The sequence below is a fragment of the Zootermopsis nevadensis genome, unplaced genomic scaffold (genome assembly GCF_977971745.1).
Source record: "Zootermopsis nevadensis isolate Lab colony 2312 unplaced genomic scaffold, Znev_1.0 Znev_ptg000030l, whole genome shotgun sequence".
NCBI lineage: Eukaryota > Metazoa > Arthropoda > Insecta > Blattodea > Termopsidae > Zootermopsis > Zootermopsis nevadensis.
Window position 1 is genome coordinate 17,401,936 of NW_028259162.1, and position 24,577 is coordinate 17,426,512.

General features: G+C 38.1%; 2 protein-coding genes across 2 annotated transcripts in view; one reads left to right on the top strand and one right to left on the bottom strand.

Moving 5' to 3' along the window:
• LOC110833768 (Cbl-associated protein) overlaps positions 1-16,761 on the top strand; it is a 230,632-nt gene extending 213,871 nt beyond the window's left edge. The window contains exons 21-28 of the mRNA XM_087358416.1: positions 473-677; positions 1,554-1,697; positions 3,606-3,720; positions 6,153-6,264; positions 7,958-8,080; positions 9,901-10,076; positions 11,607-11,689; positions 11,993-16,761. Of these exons, the coding sequence (XP_087214542.1) occupies positions 473-677; positions 1,554-1,697; positions 3,606-3,720; positions 6,153-6,264; positions 7,958-8,080; positions 9,901-10,076; positions 11,607-11,689; positions 11,993-12,161 (1,127 nt within the window). The 3' untranslated portion in view covers positions 12,162-16,761. The remainder of the gene's footprint in view (positions 1-472; positions 678-1,553; positions 1,698-3,605; positions 3,721-6,152; positions 6,265-7,957; positions 8,081-9,900; positions 10,077-11,606; positions 11,690-11,992) is intronic.
• A 1,497-nt stretch (positions 16,762-18,258) lies between these two features.
• Positions 18,259-24,577, bottom strand: part of LOC110833756 (A disintegrin and metalloproteinase with thrombospondin motifs 1) — a 30,074-nt gene continuing 23,755 nt past the window's right edge. The window contains exons 9-15 of the mRNA XM_087358419.1: positions 24,168-24,355; positions 23,032-23,156; positions 22,672-22,804; positions 22,108-22,433; positions 21,239-21,504; positions 19,625-19,859; positions 18,259-18,631 (exon numbers count right to left, since the gene is read on the bottom strand). Of these exons, the coding sequence (XP_087214545.1) occupies positions 18,344-18,631; positions 19,625-19,859; positions 21,239-21,504; positions 22,108-22,433; positions 22,672-22,804; positions 23,032-23,156; positions 24,168-24,355 (1,561 nt within the window). The 3' untranslated portion in view covers positions 18,259-18,343. The remainder of the gene's footprint in view (positions 18,632-19,624; positions 19,860-21,238; positions 21,505-22,107; positions 22,434-22,671; positions 22,805-23,031; positions 23,157-24,167; positions 24,356-24,577) is intronic.

Genomic DNA, 24,577 nt, shown 5'->3' on the forward strand with positions numbered 1-24,577 from the left:
AAGTTGAACTGTGGAGCGGCACGTTTTGGGTCAATAAAAACTAATGTTACCCTCTGAACTCGATCGTAAGCAAATCAGAAACACGAAATGATGACTTTGGAATCGTATTATTTGTATCTTCACTAACCAAATATTTTTTTGTTCTCAAATAATCGGGAATATCTCAGAATATTCCAAATGTCTTACCTAACCTATTTTATCATATTACACTTATAATTTCTTCTCAGTATGTTTTCTAGATTGGTAGACAATTCTATAAGCACTGGTTTAAATTCGCGATCTGGCGAGTTCGCGCTGACATGTTAATCGTTTTTCAGGGAAGAGACAGGCGTGGTTGCTCGCGAAATATGTGTTTAACAGCCGGCGTGTTATGATGTGGGTCGGTGACACGAAAGTGTCACGAGCGGAGACTAGGCCACGCATGCACGCACGCACTCATTCACATACTAACGGTCTTTGTCGTTCGTCGCAGAGTCGCCTCATCGATACGTGGAGTCGGAAGTGACAATTCACTACCGGAGTCCCGTGCGATCCGAGGCCAAGGAAGTGCTGTCGGAAGAGGAACTCGCCAGACGGCAGGCCGAGGCCATGCGTAGGATATACCAGGAGGAGCGGAGGCGGAAGTACCTGCATGAGCTACAGGACATGAACAGCAGGAGACACACAGACAATTTCACGTGAGTACCTGAGCCATAAGGACAGCTTGACGTAAACATTAGAACAATGGGAAGACCGAGGAGGTAAGTGTAAACATGAATTCTTTAGGTACTCTGTTCGAGTCTCGGTCGGCATCCGGGTGTGCTCATGTTGTACTGTTCGGCATGTCTGTAATTTTATTGCTGGGAAATGTGAAATGGAAATAATCCATGAATTTTAGAGGCTTTACAGATTTTAGTCCGGAATGTTATTCTAGAAATCGCAGAATGTGATGCTAAACGAGTGTCACAGAATTTGTTACGTCAGTGCGAAATGTGCTTGGATATTGGAGGACACTTTTTTCAGCAGCTGTTGTAGTATACGCAAAGTGTCATTTAACCTGGCTTTTTATATGATGTGGGCATGCAATGTTTTAAACAAATTTTTAAAGGTACCTTTTTGGTACTTGTGGGTTATCGGGACACATCGCTTTAAAAATAGGTTAGGTTAGGTTAATGTATGTGGATAAATGACATATATACTTGAAAGTTATATTTTATTTGGATATGCATGAGATGTTAATTGTTGTTACAACCTGTCGCCGGAAGCCAAAATTCGCTTATTGATTTTATAATCGTTTTAAAAATATCGTCGTCACTGTTAGGTAAATCCCAAATTTTTAACATTGTACCGAATAGCAATAAATAACTGAACGAACTAGCCGATAACAACAACCGAGTATACGGGTATTCTGATACGCATGCGCAGTTTTCCGTCCAATCCAAGTCCAGATATTCGATTCTCCCGTTTTGTGTCCCGATAACCAACAAATACCTTTTTAAATGTAGCTATTTATTTTAATATTTATTGACTGATTCTGCTACGTATTTATGTGATATATAAGCCATCTGTCACAGACCATCGCAGAAGTCACCAATTCCTCTCAACCGTTACGATGACTTCTTGGACGATGTTGGCTACAAAGGGAAACCAAGAGACCGAACACCCGAACCCAAACTGGTGGCACGAGCTCTCTACAATTTTGTTGGGCAAACATCGAGGTAAGACGAGTTTGCCACAGTAAGTGATTCTGTTGTGGTTCATAATGACGTTTTGGGGCTCAGTCACGAGATTTAGTGTGGCTACAATTTAATTTTTCTTCAACCAAAGAAAAGAACTTGGAGCTCTTTATGGTTCATGTACCATTCACATCAGTCAACTTCATGATGGGGAAAGAGACGTGCATTAATATGGAGTTTCGGAGATTGCCAAAAAGATAGATATGGATAGATGGATGGATTGTTGGGTAGTTGTAGAGTGACAGGGTTGAATGTAGATATACTAGAAATATATCTGTAAATATGATTTTAACTATGTAAACCTTTTTTCTGTTTTAAAATTTTAATATCATTATAATTGTTATAGTAAAATGGTATTTGAATGGTTTGGTGAACAAAAGAATGAATTTAATTGAGAATTGTTTATAGAGAATGATATAAGTGTAAAATTGTTAAATTTAAATGGGGAAGTACTGTAGAAAACTGAGTGAGTTCCAAACATCTTATTTGTAACTCGTGTATTGCACGTTACTGTATCGTTTTTCAAGGATGGTTTGGTACACTCATCTTTACAGGTTTCACGGTTCTTGAAATAACACTTTTACTGCGATAAAATGTAATTGTTCTTAATGTTTGCCAGTAACGTCAATGAATGTAAGTTGCACTTTTCTTTTCTGTATGAGAGTTCAGCTTCCTCTAATTAAAATAATTTTATGAAATTGTATATTATTTTCTAATTATACAACTTTACAGTTTATATCTTAAAGACACAAATTTAATAATGCATTTTTCTGATTGGCTCACCCACATCTGCCCTACACAAAAACTGGCAAGTGAGTTCCTGGGAGTTTGAAATTACAGAAATTTGTGTCCTCATTTATTCCTTTTATTTGAATTTGGTTTATGTAATTGGCTGAAGTTAATCATGATCTTCTAATTATTTAGCCTCATCTCTCAGAGGCAGACCCTGAAACTATTTTAAAATTTTCATCAGTCGCTTCCTTCAGATGTCCGAGACTAATGACTGGATATGCTCTTTGTTTCTTAGGGAGTTCATTGCCTTCTACATGATTAATAAACTCTTCTCAAGCCATCAGCCATGTCAGATGGATAGAACTCGCCGATGTTTCAGGGACCGTCTCTGTCCCCATCGTCAGGGTTTCTGATCAGACGGCTGATAGCCTGAGAGGAGTTTTTTTTTAATTTGGATTTCCACGAAAGGTTTAGATTATTCAATCTACATAATTATTAGAGTAACACTCAGCATCCTGCTGTGATAAAATTTAAACTGTCTAATGTAGAATTTCTAAAGCTGGTACACATTACGCTATTTATGGTTTGCACGTGTACCCTAAGCCAGAGGTATTCAACCTTTTTTGTTCTCGTACCCCCAGATATAATTTCTCTTCAACTTTGTACCCCCAAAGTTTTTGGTGTGTAATTCAAGTTATACACAGTATATAATCTACATCTAAAATAAAATAAATAAATTACATTACTGATTATTCAGTGTTTATCATAAAATAATATATATATTATTTAAAATTCACGTACCCCCTAAGATGTCTTCGCGTACCCCAGGTTGAATACCACTGCCCTAAGCCATGCTGTGTTTTGAATTTCCTTCCATGTGTCTTTTAACAAAACAAGTGTAAAATATAAGCCCCAGGGCTATAATGTAAAATAATTGGATAGTTACGACACCTTGGTTCTAGCCATGTACTGGATTCAAAGCACTGACCCTGGAGTGATGTGTTGCCCGTCTATGGTTAAACGTGCTGTGTTCATAAAAGTATGACCTTTTGCACTTATAATATTCTCCATAAATACTCCTCAGTTATTGTTTAATACTGCATCTTAACGTCATTGTCATTAATTATGATGGAATGAAACTTTGTGGATGTGTGACAGGGAGCTCAGCTTCAGAAGAGGGGACATTATATTCGTGCGACGCCAGATTGACAAGAACTGGTATGAGGGAGAGCACAACGCTATGGTCGGCCTCTTCCCTTTCAACTATGTTGAGGTACAGGTTGTCTTCTGATGTCAGTTTGGTTTATGGTATTTGAGGTTATGGCAGTGAATATGTGGATTGTAATTTTCTGGATTGTAACATTGTGTAGTCTTGTAATTGGTTACCAGAGTTTGTCTGAAATGTTAATCACCTACGAGACTACATGGCATCACAACTCGGAAGACTACAATCTATGAGCAGTTTGGTTACTGACAAACAGAATTGTATGATTTATGAAATTGTTGTAACTTCAATTGTAATTTACTCAAACTTTATTTATTACCCTATATTGCTGCTTTATTTAAATTTTCTCAAATATTGAATTATTCTCTTACATATTTTAACACAGAAGCTGTGATATGTCACTTATCGATGTGATTGGCTGCATTGGAAGCTGTATCTGTGAGCTTAACAAAGGATAAGGCTTGAAACTAACCTCGTTTACTGTTTAGACCTTTTATGTGCCTTAATGGCATTGTGTTTAGGCACAAGGATAACTTGTAAGCGGACTGTCTTCTGGGGTGTAGCACCTTGTAGTCTGGTAGAAACTCGGTGTCATTTCATGGTGATTACTCTGATGATGGAGACAGTAAGCACCTCTGAAACAATGGTCAGTTTCTATCAGATTGCGTGATGCAACATCCCAGATAACAGACATTTCATTGTTGTCACCATGAAAACCTGAAATATTACCAAGGATAACATTACTTATACCATTTTATATATACAGGGTGAGTCAGAAGTATGTTTACAAACTTCGTGTGCGTGTTCCAGGATCGAAAATAAGAACAAATGTTCCTATGAACTTGGGGTCGCAAATGTTTCATTTTCGAAATAATATCCAAAAATAAATTTCAATGAATTGACTTCATACCAAAGTGAATCTATAGCTTCCAGCAATGATTTTCAGTTAACGTTTGGGCAGGAATTGTTGGCGACATACTTATTGGTCCACACATGCTTCCATCACGTCTAAGAGGACCTTCAAATCCGTGATTCTTAAGAAAACACTTGCCAGGTCTCCTTGAAGATGTACCACTGAATACAAGAAGACGAATGTGGTTTATGCATGACAGAGCCCAGCACACTTCTCCCATCGCGTCAGATATCATCTTAATGAACAGTATCCTCAGCGATGGATTGGGCGTGGTGGCCCAGTAGCATGGCCACCGAGGTCACTGGACCTGACTCCATTGGACTTTTATCTGCGGGGTCACTTGAAGTCCGTCGTCCATGCAACACCCATAAACAATGAAGACGACCTATGGGAATGTGTGCAAGATGCATACCAGATGATTCGAGGAAACCCCAGTGTGTACGAACAAATTCATCAGTCTTGAGTACGTCGTGCTCGTGCATGTGTTGAGAATGGAGGAACAACCTTTGAGCATCTGTTACAAAGAAACATCCCTGTCCTTTTACTTGGCAATAAAGGCATACATTGACAATTATCTTTGCCTATTATTTCGAAAATGAAACATTTGCGACCTCATGTTCATGGCAACATTTTTTCTTAATTTTGATCCTGGAACACGCACATGAAGTTTGTAAACATACTTCTGACTCGCCCTGTGTGTGTGTGTGTGTGTGTGTGTGTATATATATTGGCTAGCATTACTTTAACTTTGTCTTCATAACAATAGAATCTTAGTATCAAAGTATGACATGTGACATGATCCACACAGTTTAGTCCACTTTACATCCTCCCATTTTATTTCCCTGAGGAACATTTGTTACGGAATGATCAAAAAGTTGTGTGACCCATATTAAAATGTTCGTTGGTGGTTGCAAATAAATACAATTTGTTTGGATTAATAAATATACAATGTCAGTGTGACTTTATAAGAGCCCGTACAGGTCACATCATGTTGCATTCTGCTTATGCCAGTCCATAAATTGTCAATTGGTGCAAGGATGTCTTTTTTCCACAAGTCTAATGAGTGTTGAACGCTACCTGGCATCTCGTTCGTACTTAACTTGCCAGAATGAGTTTAGAAATATATTTCCCAGTTCTTTCTGTACCACAAAGATTGACAATATCTCATCTCGTGAACCATTTTTGTGACACATGAAGCTTGCAGAAACCATTCCAGTTGACATTTGGTGTTAAGCCATGTCAGTGTGGATGATATCTGTCAAACTTTCTTATGCTCTGGATATTTCCATCACTTTATATAACATTGTTTTTGTTTTATGATTTCAGTGCAATGTATTTTTTGACAAATAGAATGTGTCATGGGTTGCATGACTTTTCAATCTCCTTATATAATCTTCCCACTTCCATTATGGCCTTAAAAGTGTCTGTTTTCCAAGAGATTTCCCTTTTGAAATTTTCTTTATATTTATTCTTACCCTTGTCCATGCTGTCTGGGATTACATACAAGTAATATTCAAATTGTCCTATTTTTTTATATCATCAGCATATGAACATTGTGTTTACACAGATAATCCCATATGATGGAATTCGAACAATACCCAAGCTACCCAATGAAGGCCAGGCACGTGCCAAGTTCAACTTCATTGCACAGACACATCTTGAATTATCTCTGGTCAAAGGTGAGAGATTAAGTCAGCCGCATGTGCAAGTGAGGTTATGTCTTCCCTTTAGTAAGAATGTTTTTTCTCCCTTTCTAGCATGTCCTCTCTCTAGTAACATTTTCTAAAACTGATATCTTTAGATTCTAGTTTTGTTCTGTTAAATATACTGTAGACATTGTCATAAGAAATTTGCAGATTGAATTACAGCATGAAATGTCATATGAATGAGATTGCATTAATCATCTCCAGGTAATTGTAGTACAGCTGAGAAAGATCTTCAAACTAAATTAAATGTCCAAAATTATCTCCAAAGAAGATGTATTGGCTTTCAAGGAGAAACACCTGTATAAGCTAAACAAGTAATTGAAAAGAAAATTAATTTTAATTGTCTACTTTAAAATGTAGCAGCAGTAAAGATATTGATGTCAATACAGAATTAAAAGGCTCTAAAAATGTGGAATAGTAGGGAAAATATATTGCTTTGGAAAGTACAGTGGAAAACATTTGCCAATTCCATGTACGAAAATCTGTCTTAAAAAAAACCAAGTCACTCAGCTAGCCCTGAGATCTTCCAAGTAGTCTCATCCTGTTTTATTATTTTACCAGGATTTTGTATGGATTTCTCGTTCATCCCATGTATGCCCTGACCATGCTATTTTGTTTCATTATCCTAATAATATTTGTGTAAAAAGTACCAATTAAGAGGCTGTATGAGTCACTTCCTCCTTCGTATGTCCAAACATTCCTTTTAACGTACAGTTCCAACAAATCCTCACCATGTTCTTACCTAAAAGCAGAGGAAAGTTGCTTTTGTTGTATAAAGTTATAGAGGTATTAACTCTAATGTGGTTAAGAATACTGGACTTTGTCAGAAAATCAGAACAAAAGCTGCAGAGATGCATTTTCTGATACAAGCTGGAACCCAAGCATTTGATCAAGAGTACATTGCAAACATGAGAAAGCGACTGAGCATTAGTATATATTAATTAACAAATAAGATGGTTCCAGCATTTAAGAAAAGTGGAGAATTTCCGTGTCTCATTATTTTGTGAATGACAAGAGACCTGGTATGTCTGTGGATGCAATGGAGATGCAATTTTAAATTTAAACATGTTTTAAAACTTTTTGCAATTTATTAATAAGTGACCTGAAAATTTACATTTTGAGCCAGAACAATTTAATCAAATAAGAAACAAGGTTTTCACAGTACTGAAAATTTTGTGTTGTGGTCTTGTGTTTAAAATTGACCCTGAAATCTTTCGTTAAACTGAGTAAATTTACCATGAAGTTTACTGAAGGACACTGAAATCTATACTTCAGTTATAAACTGATCACATTTTCCTTAAAGTTCTTTTCCTTACCTAACTTAATTTCAAAATGCTTTTATGATTCAATAATACAATTTTTATTCTACAGTTAGTTGTAAATAGCTTAGTTACATATCCCCCCCCCCCCCCCATCAAAAAAAAAGAGACAGTTATACCTTCGAAGGAGAGGGCAAGAACAAAATTATTTTCAAACCAGTTTCTCTTGGATTTATTGGATTAATACCTGCAACTGCTGTGTCTGCGTGAGGTTTGTCAACCAAAATGGTGTATGCAAAATATAGATCTAGGCCTTTGATTTAAAAATCAACAAAAACTTACAATTAGTGATCTGTTGAGTAATTTGCAAAATTTATTTTAGTGATACATGAACCCTTGTGCATTAGGTGAACTTGTGGTGCTAACGAGGCGTGTGGATGATAACTGGTTTGAGGGTCGCATTGGAAATAGGAAAGGAATCTTCCCTGTATCATATGTGGAAGTCCTTTCTGAACCAGGTGAAAAACCAGGTATGTAACTTTAAAAACATCATCTTCATCACTTTAACTAACCCCTTTGAAGTATCAGACATTTGTGTGTTTTGCGATTCTGCTACATGCCACATAGCATTTCTTTTTAGTTTATTTACACCGAGTTCGATAACTATTAAGAATGATGTGTGTACAAATGATACTACATTCATCTCATATTTTCAGTCAGGATAAGACTTTGACCTTCTGAGGCCCTAAGCTATGTCAGTTTAAAGAGGTCCCAAGAATTTCTAAGTTGAAGTATACATTTATTATTCTGACTGAAGGGAACATTAAAACACAAACATGAATGAATTAAACTATCATAAGTAAAATATGAATGTGGAAAGTTACATGTTAAAATTTATAATGCATATTTTTTATACTTGTCTTATTGTGAGGCCCTAAGCCAGTGGTCCCCAACGCGGTGCCCGCAGGTGCCATGGCTTTTTTTGGGTGCCCGCGTTGTTACGGAAAGAGGTTATACTGAATAATGAAGGCCGTTAGACCATGAACATTATAAAATCAAAGCGCAGATCTCAACTTACTGATGCCCATTTTGACGATTGTTTGCAAGCAGCAACATCATCCTACACTCCCAAATTTGAAAAACTGGCTGATGAAATGCAGCGCCAAACATCACACTAACTTCCCACTTGAGTAATAATAATTGTACTTATAAAGCTACGTATTTTTGATTGCGTGGTTTCTTGTATCATTAAACGTCGTGTTGTGTTGCGTATTATTTGGTGTCCATATCTTATTTGTCCAGAGAAAAGAAAATTTGGCTTGGTTAATTGGTTGGTGCCCGCCGCTATCTCATAAACTCTCAAATGTGCCCGTAGGCTCAAAAAGGTTGGGGACCACTGCCCTAAGCTGTAGTTTACTTTACTTGGTGTGTGTGTTTGCAGTATTTACACAAAAATGTCTTTGATGTGTCCACCATCTTTTGCCCTCTTTGTACATTTTTCAGCCTCTCACTTGTATGAAAAGAAAAATTCTGAATGGAATTCATAAAAGCCTTCTTTACTACCATATTTATTTCCAGTCCTAAAAATTGTAATTGCTAATGTTTCATTTAGGCAGTGTAAGTGGATTATCTAACACTGAAATGTAAATTAGCCCATGAGTTAGCATGTCGGGTTCCTTCACATATGATCGTGTGATCAAATTCAACATTTAGACACTTTTTATTATTGTTTGCAATTGTAAATATTTTATAGAATTTTAGCAGGTGTGTTTGTGAATGATCCGAATACCAATTTCACATGCCTTGCCCAAATGTTTTTTTTATTTGCTCACAGACTGAAAACTAAAGAAAACAATTAACAATTTGCCATGTCATTATTTTACATTCTGCAGAAGTTACATTTGCAATAGTTGATTATTATTTTGAAAATCTGTTATCGTTCATCATTTTAGTTCCCTATATTAAGTAAGCGGCTCTGCTGTTGCTTCCACTTTTCAAGCGTACGCATCTTTTTCCTGTTGTTAATACTGGTTAAAAGAAATTAACACGTCACCAGTGGCTTAACATTCATACCAAATGCCCTTTGAAGTTGTAAAGGGATACGTATGCACTAGTGCATGTACGCGCACACAGAGCGTGGTGATCACTATATATCTTTATCATTTTTAAGAAAATAATATAGTCTAAAAATCTAATATCTATTATTGTGGGTTTTAATGTAAGACATTATATTGAATTCAAAAACAAGTTAATAGTCGAATTGGAAATGATCTAGCAACTAGTGATTGTTGACCTGATATGTAATGTGTCGTTACAATGGTTGTATTAAAATTTGTTATTAAAACCGCAGGGACCCCTGTAGCTCCGTTATCAAAACCTATCACATTGCCTGCGTCACACACGGTCCTGATGAATGGAAGTGGGATCAAACAGTCGATGGGACACCACAGCTACCAGCCGTCGTCATACTACAGCCAGAATAAGATGGCTTCCTCATACACATCCAGCAACCCATATGCAACACTGGTATGTACAGTCGATCTTCGCGGTTCTGAGCGGACCATAGTTCAGTTTATTTGATCAGACTGTCTTTATCTCTTCCTTCCAATCTCTTTCAACTTGAAGTTTATCATTTGAGTCAGCTTATGGGTAATATATCTGTCATTAACTTATTACTTATGTCCTTTATCTTTTGTATTAAATTAATTTATCTTAAAATTAAATATTTGTAGTTCTTTTAAATATAATAATTTCTCTTCTTATCTAGAAGAATGTAGTGTGTTGATCTTGAGACTTGCATTTGAAGTTGTTAATTTAATGATTCCATATTTAGAATTGTTAGTGTACTGTGTGTGTGGGTAATTTACCTTTGTTTTTTCTTTTTTCTGTAGTCATAACACGTTATACTCGAGAAAATAAAAATAAACAGTGTCTTTCTCTTTTATGAGGGTTGTTCAAATGAAACCTGATTGTGGCTTTACTTCTAAAGTACATAGACGGTTACAGTTGATCACGGCTGTGTACGACACACCACCACCCCAGCAACGACCACAAGGTGTATGATAAAGTGGTTCATTACAGCAAATGGGGACAGTGTGGTACAGTAAAATGCAGAATTTGCCCAAATAAGACCAACAAGCTTTCATTTTGTTCCTTGGTACCAAGGATTGTCAACTAATCTAAAAAAATAATGGGAGAATGCATGATGTGTGCCATCATCAAGAGAAGTTGCCCGGCATGTTTACATGGGGTGTCATTGTATTGTATGATAATGCCCGTCTGTACATTGTCCACACTACACATTCTCGAAGGTGTTGGACCTTCCCCGCATATAGTCCAGATCAGCCTGTGACTTGTATGTGCTCGGCCCCCTCTTTAAAGTGCTTAAGGGTCGTAGAATTGGGTAAGGCAAAGCCATCAGAATTGTGATGGTGTAGTAGCCTAAGAAGTTCTTTGCAGAGGAGGATTCATTGGCTATGCATCAATGCTCTGTTTCTTCACCCAGAACAATCTGTAATGGGTTTTATTTGAACAAACCTCATACATAAATGAATATAAGTATTTTGTATATGGGTACACTGGTAATTCTAGTTAATTTTCTGGTAACAGACCTGAAAAACATTGTAGGATTTGAGGTTTTCACAGCGGTGAGTGTGAAGATTACTGTCTTCTCAGTTGTTGCACCGTGTAGTCATCGCTCTGATGACGGAGGCAGTATGACCTCTGAAACGTTGGTAAACATCGACCATACTACACAGCGCAACAACCCAGAATACAGAAATCTGAATAACATTGCACATTCTAAACCCCACTACTGAACCACTGAGCATCTTCAATCGAAATGATATTTTTTAAATAAAAACCCCCTGATATTTATTTGAATTAGATTCTTCTAGCTCATTCTAGACTTTTAAATTGCCTTTAGATAGGTTTTTATATCAAACATAAGAAAATTATTTGAAAAATATTTAATTCCTATACAACAGAGGAATAGATATACAATATAATGCTTATGATTGTATTCTGACTTATAAACTTAAAACTTTAATTCAACAGCCCCGCCAGAGCCAGACTTTGAAGCAGCCACTGGCGCCTGTCAACCAAACGCTGCACATCGATACACACTCTGAACCTGTCCCGTAAGTTTCTTGTATCAGAGTCACTTCATAAAATGTTTCAGTTTCTAAAAGACTGTGAGAATATAATAATACAATTAAAAATTCTTCCATATTAAATGTCTCGTTATAACAAAGTTATGCAAAAGAAATTCCTGGATGTTTTTGTCTTTTGTAGCTTTAGTGTCCGGACATACGTACAATACAGAAGTGAAATATGCTTACATAAGTCACATAAAATTCATGAGATAGAAGCCGACTAACAAATCACACTGAGATATTGACCTGAGTAAAAAAAGCAGTGTTCTCTGTTGCATGTGACGACAGGTATCGTGCGTTGTACAACTACCGGCCACAGAATGAAGATGAGCTGGAGTTGTGCGAAGGAGACACAGTCTATGTGATGGAGAAATGTGACGACGGTTGGTATGTGGGGTCAAGTCAGAGAACTGGCTACTTTGGTACCTTCCCTGGCAATTATGTTGAAAGAATATGAGGTGAGCTTAGGATGCATCGAATTAGGTTAGGTTCATCATACCCCATCACACGACTTGGAACAGGTTAATGTAAACAATGCTCAAGATAAAATTCACTGTGGCTTCCAGTTCATTTTGGTGCACACAGTCTGTTGCACAAAAAATATTATCCGTGATCCTGATAATGTCTTTCTGTTGTACTCAATAACGAAGACTTTACGAAGTAAATGTTGGATAAATATTTATGACTGTGTGCCATGGCTTAGTGCAGCTTGTCATGCATTGCACTAAATGCCACTAAAACGTTGAGCCCAGAGTTAAAATCCAGCTGATAATTACGTAGTACGGATATAAATCCTCTTTTCGTATCTAATAAAGGTTATAGCTACAAATGAGATACATTACTCTTCTGATGCGAATATCTTACATTGTCAGAGAATAGATTTCTTCCGGCTTCTGTCCAAAGTGTTTATAGCTTTTCACCAGAATAACATTCTGCGAGGAAAATGGGAAAATCCAAGGTATTTTGTAGTCAAAAGAAAGTCAACATGTGGATTCTACACTACAATTTGTTATCGTGTTGTGATAACTGTATGAAGCATGGACACTGCTATGAGAACCGTATGAGTAAATAGACATACAGGAATGATAAAATATTATATGGCGTGGATTAGAGAGGCGGTGGGTGTCGTGTTGTCCTCTATGAAGTACCGTTCTTGCAATTCTTAAGAGACACTGAAAAATGTCTAACAGGTTACGTACTTCCGAAGTGTAAAATTAATGGTAAATCTGCTTAACTGTTATTGTCATAGTATTTCAAGAATTATGTTAGGTGGATTATCACTAATTTCATTCATACAAGTGAAGTTTTTCTGTTCTTTTGTAGGTTTTGAAATTTTAATCTTTTTCCATCAATGCAAGAACTATATTGCTTACAGTGAAATATTAATTATTTCCTTTGATGATCATCCGTGAACACTTTAATCATCCATTTACAAAGAACCCAACAGTTCTTCATTATTCCCACAACTGCTTCTTTTGTGGGTCCTATTCTGGGCCACTTGTCCTGTTCACAGCTCAGTATCTTTCCATAATACTCATTTTTTTAATGGATTTACAATAAAACCGTATATTTCTCCCCGCCCCCAACCAATGTTGGCCAATACAGTCTTATCCATAATTTTATGTATTACTTTTGCCTAATATAAAGCTAGAACATTTGAAATGAGGACATTTGTCTCATATAAACATAGTTACGCAAGTTTATTTTTCTGAAGCTGTCGGAAAGCTTGATTATGTAATTTCTGATTAAATAATTCACTACTAAATAGTGACATTATCACATCCTTTTCCCTGGATAAAAAAGATCGACAGCATTTCAAAGATTAGCTCTCTCTCTCTTAAGTTATATGAAGGCATACATATTGTGTGATTGCTCATAGATAAACCCAGCTTTCAGGACTTTTTTCCGTGTTGTGTATCCTCACTGCGAACGCTCTCCGTACTCCACCACAAATGTAGGAACTGCACGTATAGGTTTTATTTTGAGCATTGTAAAGGTGTGAGATGTGGCCAAGTCCATTTGTCTTTGTTATTTTGATATAAGCAGTTGGTTTATCCAAATGAAATTTTTATATACCAAAGAATCATTATAATTATTATTATTACTATCTCATTGATTTATTAGAATAATTTCTATTCATGATTACACTATACATACTCATGTCAGATTTAATCCGAGTCTTTGCCTGGGTTAACGTAACTGCATTAATATTGTCAGGTGTAAATACGGTATACTGGTAAATTCTAGAATCAGTATGAAAAAAGTGTGCCACATTTTCAAGTGGACTTGTTAACGGGTCGATTATAGTTTTACAAATTTGAGTTGAAGAATCGTGGTTGGATTTTGTTTCGAGAGTTGCTTGTATTAAGCAAATTGTGAGTTACAAGCTAATAATCAGTCATTTCTTCTCTGATTATTTCTGCTCCTAACTCAGCATCTACAATTAATTTGTTGGTTTATTATCCAGAGTTTATTATATTTCAGCACATCTACCAGTGCACCCTCTGTCAGTCTTTGTATGTTTATGTTTTTTATCTTTTACGTTTACTTCTAATTTGAATAGAAAGCGTTTTCTTGTCTTTTATGCAGACTTTGTCAAACCTACAAAATATATTTTACTGTCATGATATGACTTAAGGCAGTGCTTTGGAAATACCTTTATACAGTTAACTTACATTTGATTTTCTTTTGTAAAGTCTTAATTTGGTTCCTGTCTGATCTTTCCAAATTTCATGTAGTTTTTGTTTAATTGTTTTCTCTGTCTCCCCTTTTTTTATAGAACTGATATGACGAGAATGATGTAAAGGTTTTTTGAGTACAAGCTCTACCTAATATTGATTATCTTATTGTGCTTCCAAGGGCTTTTCTTGTGATGAAAGGAAAAGGATTCCGAGTTTTTTTTTCCGTATCGCATATTTGAAAGAGAACAGTGATAATATTAGTCACGGCTGGTAAATAAACACAGGGAAGTACTATTATAGTAGGTTAATGTACATATGTGCATCGAGATCACCTACCCAAACCTTTCTATAATTGTCTGCTGGTCGTATATAATGACTAAGGGTGTGGTAAATAGTTTGTTAAATGGAAAACAGAGTGCAGCATCTGCCTGTTAATGAAAAATACTTCAAAGTTTATAAAATACAAGTAACAGAGAAAAAAGGGTAATTTTTCCAACTTGTATGTCTAACGTGGAATCTAGAATGGGAGACGCACTCCACTTGTGGAGTGTAAAGGGTTCGGTAAAAGTATCTTTGTTTTGTTTCCAGTTGAATGTAAATATTTGCTTGTATGAAAGATCTTTCTGTTACTTTAATTCATGCATGTCTTTGTTTTCCTGAAATATCATTCTTGTACTTCTAAAAGCCACAATTATCTTTATTTTTTAAATACTGTGCCTCTGGAACAGTTTTTCCTCATACATATAAGACTACTGCAAATTCTGATTGATACAGTCAAGATTACTTCAGATAATGTGACTTCCAGTGTCACGTTCTTTATTATCCACACTGTTGTGATGTAATTCTGTCTCCTAATCAGTAGAGTTAATGATAAAGTCCATCCCTATGTCTTGGCTGGTATTTTTATAAGAAGATGTTTAGTGATAACTGTTAGATGTACATACTGTACAATTTTTTAATTATTAATTAATTAATGGATTTATGCTGCATGTGCACTGCTTAGATACATTTCTGTGTTGAACTATCTAGTCAGTAGCCAAAGTTTTCAGTCACAATGGATGAACTAAATATTATTTATCTTGTATTTGGGGACCTGTCGTTCGGGCTCTCAGTTGTTGTGTCCACATGCGTTTGGTCTCGACACATTCATTGCTGATGATAGTAGGCAGTTTGGTTCTCAAGTGAGAATGAGCTTTAGCACTGGTGATGGCTTGTATTGCCTTACCTACAGTCCACAGAACAGGAGAAAAGCCCTGCTAGGAATTCGTTATACACGCATGCGCAAGATTTCGCGGTGAGTGACGACCCATCCTAAAAGCATTCGTTCCACAACCACTGAACGAACAACAGATGACAGGCTTTCATGTGTTCTAATGGGTATAGCTTTAAGATTACCTCACAGCAGCACAGTGATTTAATCTAGAATATTATCGCAACACCCACAAAACATATTAGAGTTGCACTCACTACACGCTACTCTTAACTGCTTGATGTTTTCAGTCTGAGTGTAGTAGTGTAAAACTCTGACATATCGCACTTCCCACCAATAGCAGCCCTCTAGTCCACCTGATAAGAAACATTCCCCCGTGCACCGCCCCAGAAACGACTTCCCCCCGCAGGGCTTTTCTCCTGGTCTGTGGACTTGTCGAAGTAATTCGTGCTTTGTTTGATAAGTATCATTTAATTTCTACGAAATCTTCATAGATATTCAGAAGGAATCTCTGAGGAATCAGGATATGTATGTATTTTTGACACATATTCATTAACTGATGTGTTTTTAAATGAAAACTTTGTTAGTCTGTTCCGACTAAGCCACAGCCTTCGTGTTTTAACAGGTATTATTTACTGGGCAGTGAATGTGTTAAAACCAAACTCATCAGCTCTTCCACATGAATGTTACAAATACTATTTAACAAAATTTATTACATTACATTAAATGGCAGGCTACTTGAAGCTCTCCCCATATTCTAGGTAGGTTGTCGGAACTACGGATTTATCACACGTGCAGATACCTTAACAAATTGCTGTTTTTTGTATGTTTCATTGTGTCCTGATAGGATGATTATTGACTAAATGAAGACTCAATTTCATAGCAGTGCCTTTATAATGGTGACATAGATTAATAGAAAGTATGAAAAATATGTATCCCATGTATTATTATTTATTTTTCAAAAGAAAGTGCTAATGCTTCCTTAGCTGCCACCAATCTTGTAATTAAAAATTATGATGGGGTGTATTCTCCGTTGGCTAGAACAATCAAACTATTCATAAAAAATATGTTTTCCAGTGATAATGATATACGTTTTTAGAAGCACAGCCTACAAATGTGAAAACTGAACACCAATAATGCATTAGAATAAACTGAAATAACATTGGTTTTGTTTTGATTATTTTTCTTATCATTTTGTATTGTTTGCAGCCATATTTTTAACGTGTCCGAGCAGCTGTATTATATTCACAGTGAATAAAGGTCAACTAGCCCACATTGCTCAGTTTACAGTTCAAACAAGTCTGCACTCCACTCTGCCCTTTCAGCAGCAAAACATAATACAGTAAAACCTCTCTAAGGTGGACACTTGGGGTTCCACGAAAATGTGTCCAAGATAGAGGGAAAGAGAAAAATCAGATTGTGGTCTAATGACAATATAATCTATTTACTTACATACACTAACTACTGAGGGATTACTTAAATTAAGAATTAATGACAATACTATTAATAATAATCTTTTGAAGCCCACTCCCATGCATTGCACATTACACCCCAGCCTCAATAACATTTTCTAAAGTTAATCCCACCAATTTTCGCTTCCCCATCGCAAAAAGGAAATTTCCATTTCTGTTAACACAGTCTGAACTCAAATGCAAGCACAGTACTGACGGAGTTAAAACTGTGTCTTCTGCAATACTGTAGTCCAGTTAAAGGTTCATAGTTAAACACTTGCAATGCATTCAAATGATGGGTTCAGTGTCCATAAGATAATCCTCCAGAGAGGAGGCATTCATCAGTCAGAAATTCAAAATAACAAAATATGTAACTGAAAAAGTTTCCCTGAAAAGCATCGAAGTTAAGTGCATGAACCTGTCAAACTTACAACAAAAGGGGTGACCAAGTTCCAGGATAAAGGGGTGTCCAAGATATAGGGTATTGTGGACATGTAAAATTATAGGATATTCACCGGTTCCAATTAAAAGTGTCCAATATAAAGGGGTGTCCAACTTAAGGGGTTTTACTGTACTGTATTTATCTGAATAAAAGAAAAGGTAATGTCATCATCATCCTTTACAGTATTATGTCCTGTTGACCAGATACGTATTTAAAGAACAAAATCTTTACATAAGTTTGTTAATCCTTTTAGCAGTTAAAACTTGGTATTTTATGTTTTTAAGGGATCCTATCAGAGATCATTATTTCTAGGAACAACTATCTCCAGTAGCCTTTCATATTAAGACATCCTCGCCTTGTGATGTTTTCTGAAGATTTGGCAGCTGTCGTCATTGAATACTTTGGCTAATACTTAGAATACTTTTGGCTGGTTGATGAAGATGATGATGACAAAAAATGAGTTCTTGTAAATTCAGGGTCTGAGAGGGACTTGTACAAATTTGGAATATTAGTTTCTGATTGTGTATAATTTTAGGCTTGGACCACACGACCGTACAAAGTACGTCTGTTGTAACGCACATCGTGATGTCCGTCATAGAATTATGATTTGTAAGTACAGACAATACCATTATTTTTTTTCTAAATCCTTTCAAGCTGCCACGGTAATTGGCGCTCGTGTGGTGTCCTCACCTACGTCCGTTGCAACAGACGTACTTTGTACGGTCGTGTGGCCCCAGCCTAAAGTCATCAGTAACAGGATGTGAGAAAAGTATGAAAATTACAGGTTTCTTTTATTTCATACTACTGTATAATGGAAGGTCTTATCATACTTTACAATTTCAGTTTTGTGAGATATCACTCGGGTAGCATATTCATAGTGAGACTGCATGATTTACAGCAGAGTTTTCTGAATCCTGGGATAACACAGTAGTGCCCCAAAAGGTTGGTTAGACTGCAGTAAACGGATGCATCACGGCGGCACGGTTTTGGTATGTAGCACAGAGGATCATGTCTCCTGAATGTTCCATGACAAGCACGTTGTTCGTCAGGGGGTGATGGACCACAATCGAAGAATGGTTCGCCACGAGGAGCTGAACAACGAAATTCCCGTTTCTCAAATCCACGGCCACAACTAGCAGAGCACTGAAACATAAAACATAATGTACGTAATAAGTCCCTTTCTACGTAGGTTTCGTTGAATAATCTGTAGTTGCTGAGTTCATGAAATTTATCTACTGTCGCAGAATTTTTACTACAAAATCATGCCATTGGAACCTGTTTGAGTCAGTTCAATCCAACCTACGTGCCAAAAAGATTTTTCTAATATTCATTTTAATATTATAGTTACTTCTATCTTTGGTATCCCAATTAACATTTTTGAGTTGGTATTACGAATCTATTTTTAATTTGTGTTTCATTGCCTGTCTCATTTCCAACTAACAAACTGATTGGCTGGCTGACTTAAGTGGGTGACTGATACATCGAGTGACCAACGGACTGATTAATCAAGTAACTCGGTCGTACAGAGATTTCGTTTGTCTTATAAATACACTTACATAAGATTTTATACACAAGTTTAAGACTTTAATCAGGATGACGGTAGTTTCATAATTTGTACTTTTCACATTATAAGGGGAAACAAATTGAGGAGAATGAGTTGAGTGGGGCATGTGACAGGAATGGGGGAGATGAGAAATTCATATAAGAAACCTGAAAGGAAGGGTATGGTATGGAAACTTTGGAGCCTTCTGTCTTAGGTCGCGTTCCAACGGCTTGCTCTCTTTAATAAAATAATGAACCTTCGGGTTCTATAAAAGACGGAGAATTTTTGACTAGCTGAGCAACTGTTGGCTTCTTTGAAGAACTCTTAGTTTTCTATGGTGATTATGTTAATGGGGATAAATGTAGAATAAATGTTTTAATCATGTGTTCTGCATACTAATCGTTTGGAATCCTCTCGCAGAATGACTGCAAATTTAACCTTCATTAACAATCATCATGTCTTATTCGCAGGACATTCCAACGTATTACTAAACTGTTAACCCCAGAGTTAAAATCAGGCTGACGTCCGCGTAATATGGAGATATAAATCCCCTATTCCTGTACAATAAAACTTTATGCTAGTTCATCACATACCTGTGACCAATTGCCACTGACCCAGTGTGCGGGGCATGGCACCCGACTGCAAGGTCTTGTGGTCTCTGGTTTGACTCCAGCTGGGCATTGCTGTGGGTCAACCATGTGTCGCCATGGTGGCTCGTTACCGTCCGTGTGATTGTGGACACAGAACACCTGACGCTCCTGCATGCCGCGAGAGCCACAGGTTGACGTGCATTCTTCCCACTCCGCAGGCACCCACACGAAGTCACAGCTTTGAAATGGAATGCACAGCCCTCTTAGTGAAAACGTGACTTCAGTACATGCAGGTTGACCCATTAGTGAAGTGACATAAAATTGTCGGTCATCATCATCATCCTTTCCCGTATTAGGCCACGAGGCCTGTTACGGTCTTGTGTTTTCTGTCCATCTCTTTTGAGGTCGGCTGAGAGATCTTTTCCCAGCAGGGCGGTATTTCAAAATTGCCTTTGGGAATCTACTGTTGGTCATTCTATCCAGATGATTTGTCCTATTTTGTTGATATTGCCAAATTAAAATTATCAGTGTTACTTTTAAAGAGATGAGTTTGTAGATTCACTTCAACTTTATCTCATATACTACTTACAGATGACCATATATAGTATTCACATTGAATTCCACTAAGTCTGTCTGCTGCTGTATTACTAACTGGACCAGAGTTGATGTTAAGAGGCTAGTCAAGAAATTACCCACCTTTCATGTAACCTGAAGATTTGTTACCACGTCCACAAGAACTCACCCTGTCCTGAACCATATGAATCCACTTGACACCCTCAGACCCTATTTCCCAAAGATCCTTTTCAATATTATCCTCCCATTTAGGCCTTAAGTCTTGTCAGGCTTTCCAACCAAAATTTTGTATGCATTTCTCATTCCTCCCCTTGTGCATTAAATGCCCATCCAATCTCACCCTCCTGTGATCTGATCTTTCTCGTGTCCAAATATTTGGACAGCTGCTTTATTACTGTAGAGATTAATTTGTAAACAACAGATGAAAGGATGATTATGCATTGTGAACAATGTACTATTGTGTTGTAATTAAATATATTACTTGACATTTCATGGAATAATTCTACCTACTAAGAAGCCAGTCAGGATAATTGGTGCCACTACGATTGAGATCAAACCATTTGTCTCCCCATATATTACTATGCTAACCTGTTACATTCACTTTGTCATGGTGGTGGGGCTTGAGTACCTCAGTGACCCCAAGAGCTACTGGTAGGGCCTCCCTAGCCAGATTGGTCGAGGGGGAGAGGTCAGACTAAGACAGGTACCCTGGTCCTCGAGGTTGGGGGTTGGTCGCAAGGCTAACAACCTTGCACCGTAAAAAGGAAGACGTTTTGAAACCTCAATCAAAGCCTCGGACAGACGGACCTAACAGAGGACTGAATGGAAGAGGAGAATTGAGGAGGCCATGGACCAGAGAGCCATAGAAGAACCTATTACATTTGCCTGCGAAGTACAAATATTTACTGTTGTTATTTAACGAGGCTATCTGATGCAAGATCTTGCGATCTCTAGTTTAGTTGTCAGTGGTCATCTCTCTGGGTGCAAATTTAATCCAGTAAGTTTTTGGTTTGTGAAGTTCCTGTTCACAGAAAAATTTCTCACCTGATGAGGTTGCAGCGTTCTGTCTCGGAGGAAGGCTTGGCAACCAGCGAGCAGTGTCTCCGAGGCACAAGACGTCCTGTGTCGATATCCCTGCAGGCCACGGTCTTGAGGCGTCGGCCTCCCCCGCAACTCTTTGAGCACGGGCCCCAGCCACCCACCTGCCAAACATAGCGTGAGCCTGCCGCATACACAGTTTCATGTAGCGTGTAGCTGCTGTTGGCTGATACCGTCACACCAGCGTCCAGGGCAGCAGACTCTGCAGACACCTGCAATGCAGCAGCCAGAACCCAGGGTTTATATTGTAACTGAGTTACTGCGTCACAGACTAGGAGGTTGAGGGAGCATTTGAGAGAGTAGTCATTGAATGACTGACTTGTTTACCAAGTCACTGACAGACTGACTCCATAGTACTTCAGTAGTTGACAGCTTTGGTCATGGAAGCTGATGGTATGTCACCGGAATAGGTTATTGGAAAAATGAACCATTGGGCCCTGACCTTAGGTAGTTTTATTAAGGTCGCATCTTCACAATGTAGTCATAAATATTGCCCTCACATCTGTGCCTAGATCTACAACTGATATTTCCCCTTAATTTATTCAGTCCAACGTTAAGAATTTCTAGTTTCTCCCATTTCTGCTCCATACCCCAGCCTTCTCGTCCTTCTCAATTTGACTCTCCTAAGCACACAGATTATGAGTACGAAGCTGCTATATCTAACTTCACTTTGACCCTGAAGAGGGAGGTGATATGTTCCTGTGAAATATTTGTAACTACCCAAAGATTGAACAGCGTCGCAACCCAGATCACAATCCACACAAAGCCGCGTCATTATATAATTTATATTAATCTTTCTGCCCCGGAATACTCACCGACACAACTAGTTCTGCTAGGAGTGGACCTCTAGCTACCAGTTTCTCCTGGCTCCCCTTTCTCTCATAGTGGAACTTTGCCCCCTCAACAATGACTGTGCTGCTGGTGTTTTGCTCTTTACTTGAGGGGACCGTCCACACAGTGACCGTTCCATATATCGGCACTGGACCTGTTGTCTTTAGCCTCAAGTCATTGGGTGAGGCAAGACTGTACTGTCGGCTGCGTCTGTCTCGGAGTACCAATATCACATCCCTCTCAGGGACTGTAGTGACATCTATCCGCATGTCACGAGCCAGACGAGGGAATACTGCTACTCGTGTCATTGCTGCAGGCATAGTTATTTATGGTACAGGTATAAAAAACATTTCAAGGGCTCTCATTTGGCAACATCAGTCCACAGCAAACATCTTATTATTAAGAATAAAATTAATAAACCTCTTCATATTCAATTTCTCCATTCTTTGTTATTCCACGTACTGAAGATTTAAGACGATCGGAATTTTTTAATGTTTTACAAGGAACAAAAATTGGTTTTCTAACCAGAAACCTTTCGATGAACTCACTTCTATGCAGTTTCCGGTGAAAAGCGTTACTGACGTTGTGACACTTGGAGTTGTTACCCCCACACACGCCACAGGAGTTTTCCTTGACGGTTGAGCCCAAGACCCCATCACATCCCAGTACATGGCAGTGACCCTGAGGACAACAGATGGCGTGTGTCAAAGAGTAGAACGGAAACGTGGTCGGTACTTCGATAGACCAAATATTTACATAACTAGTCAACGCTAATTAACAGACTATCTTAAGAAGTGGAGTGTAACCTGAACCAATTCATTGTGCGCGGACTCCTTGTCTCTCCATCGGTAACATATTTGCAATGCTCTGTGACTTCATTTACGTGTACACCAATTGTTCTGAAATACCTGGACACAGATACTGTTGTCGTAGTTGTCGTAGGAGCAAGGCGTACCGTCTAACAGGTTCTCTCCCGACATGAACACTTCCCCAGTTTCTCTGCTGACGCACGTCAGCTGGCATTTCATGGAACCTGTCACAGTAATGCACGCGCGCACATTAAAATTAAAGCAACGCTCTCATTGCGAGAGTGAAGAAAGTGGAGTGAGAATATTTGGATCAGGGGAAGTTGAACCAACGGGAGAATGATGGAAATGACAATGTATAAGTTAAATTTCAGAAGGACAGTCTCTTGAGAAATCCTAGTTTTATTATTTCTGTTGTAATTAATAATCTTATTTTTATTCCTTTCTAATTTCTTATTTTTATTTTCATTCCCTTTTTTGTAATTTTTATTGCTTGCTTCTCCTAACTTTGCTGTTGGCTTTGCCTTTGCCCATTTGGACACCCCTTTGCCTCCACCATCTCAGGGGGACTGAGACTGCGCCGGAAGGCGTCCCCACCCGTGGGGCTAGGCCCCTTCCCGTCGGGACACTCTCGAGTGAAGCCTCCCACGCCTACTCCCAAATTGGAATTTTTTATTTAACCCCTGGGACTTTCGCACCCAGGACCCTCCTTCTTTGGGGGCTGACCCCCAGAGTTTGTTGGTCCAGGGGCTTTGCCTCAGCTACCAAGCTTGGACATCCCTGTGTTTCCGTCATCCTGGTTGCAGAATTAGTGCAAGAATGACCTAAGATGATAGAACTTGAAAACCTTTAGAAGATCGTACTTGACTTAATGGTACAAGTCTCTGAAAATTTTGTTGTTACTCAGTTTACCAAGAAATTTCCTGTTTGTGTGGAAGCTGACAGTTCATCACCACACACACAAAAGCCTGACAGACTCGACTCTTTGTTGTGATCCTGTCGAGTCCAGTCCGCATCTTTTTCAAATGTTAATACAACGAATTGATTTTCAAGCGACTTGTCCCTCGAAACTGTACGCATTTATCATTTCCCACCCTTTTCATCCGTCTTGGTTTTCGCGCCCTAACAACATTTTAAGATCACAGGTTATGAAAATCCTCATTTTGCAGTGTTTTACAGTTTAGACATTCATATAAAGCCATTAAACAATATAGGACTGAACCAAGCTGTGTACGTACTCGGGTCTGCCTCGTGTGCGAGCCAAGTATTGTTAATCCTGTGTCCTAGCCCCCCGACAGGTACAATAGACGGCAGTCGGGCACACTGCTGTGCCCTGAAGTCCCTCAGGGGCTCGGGGCAGGGCGACTGACCGCAGACACGAAATTCCTCGCTCTTCCCAGTACAGTCCTCTCCTCCATACGCGGGTCTAGAAGACACACAGACACAGCCGTTTCTCCTGGATTTAAGACGCACTTCTTCAGCATTTTAAAATTTCTGAAATGGGGTACATCTTGCATTTGATGGCGTCAAAGAATCGATATAGCGTTTTTTTTTTCAGAACACGTTTTTTTCTAAATCTTACAATCGATGGCGTCTTAGAATCGAGGAAATACGGTAATTAACTGATAAAGTAACTAATTAATGAACT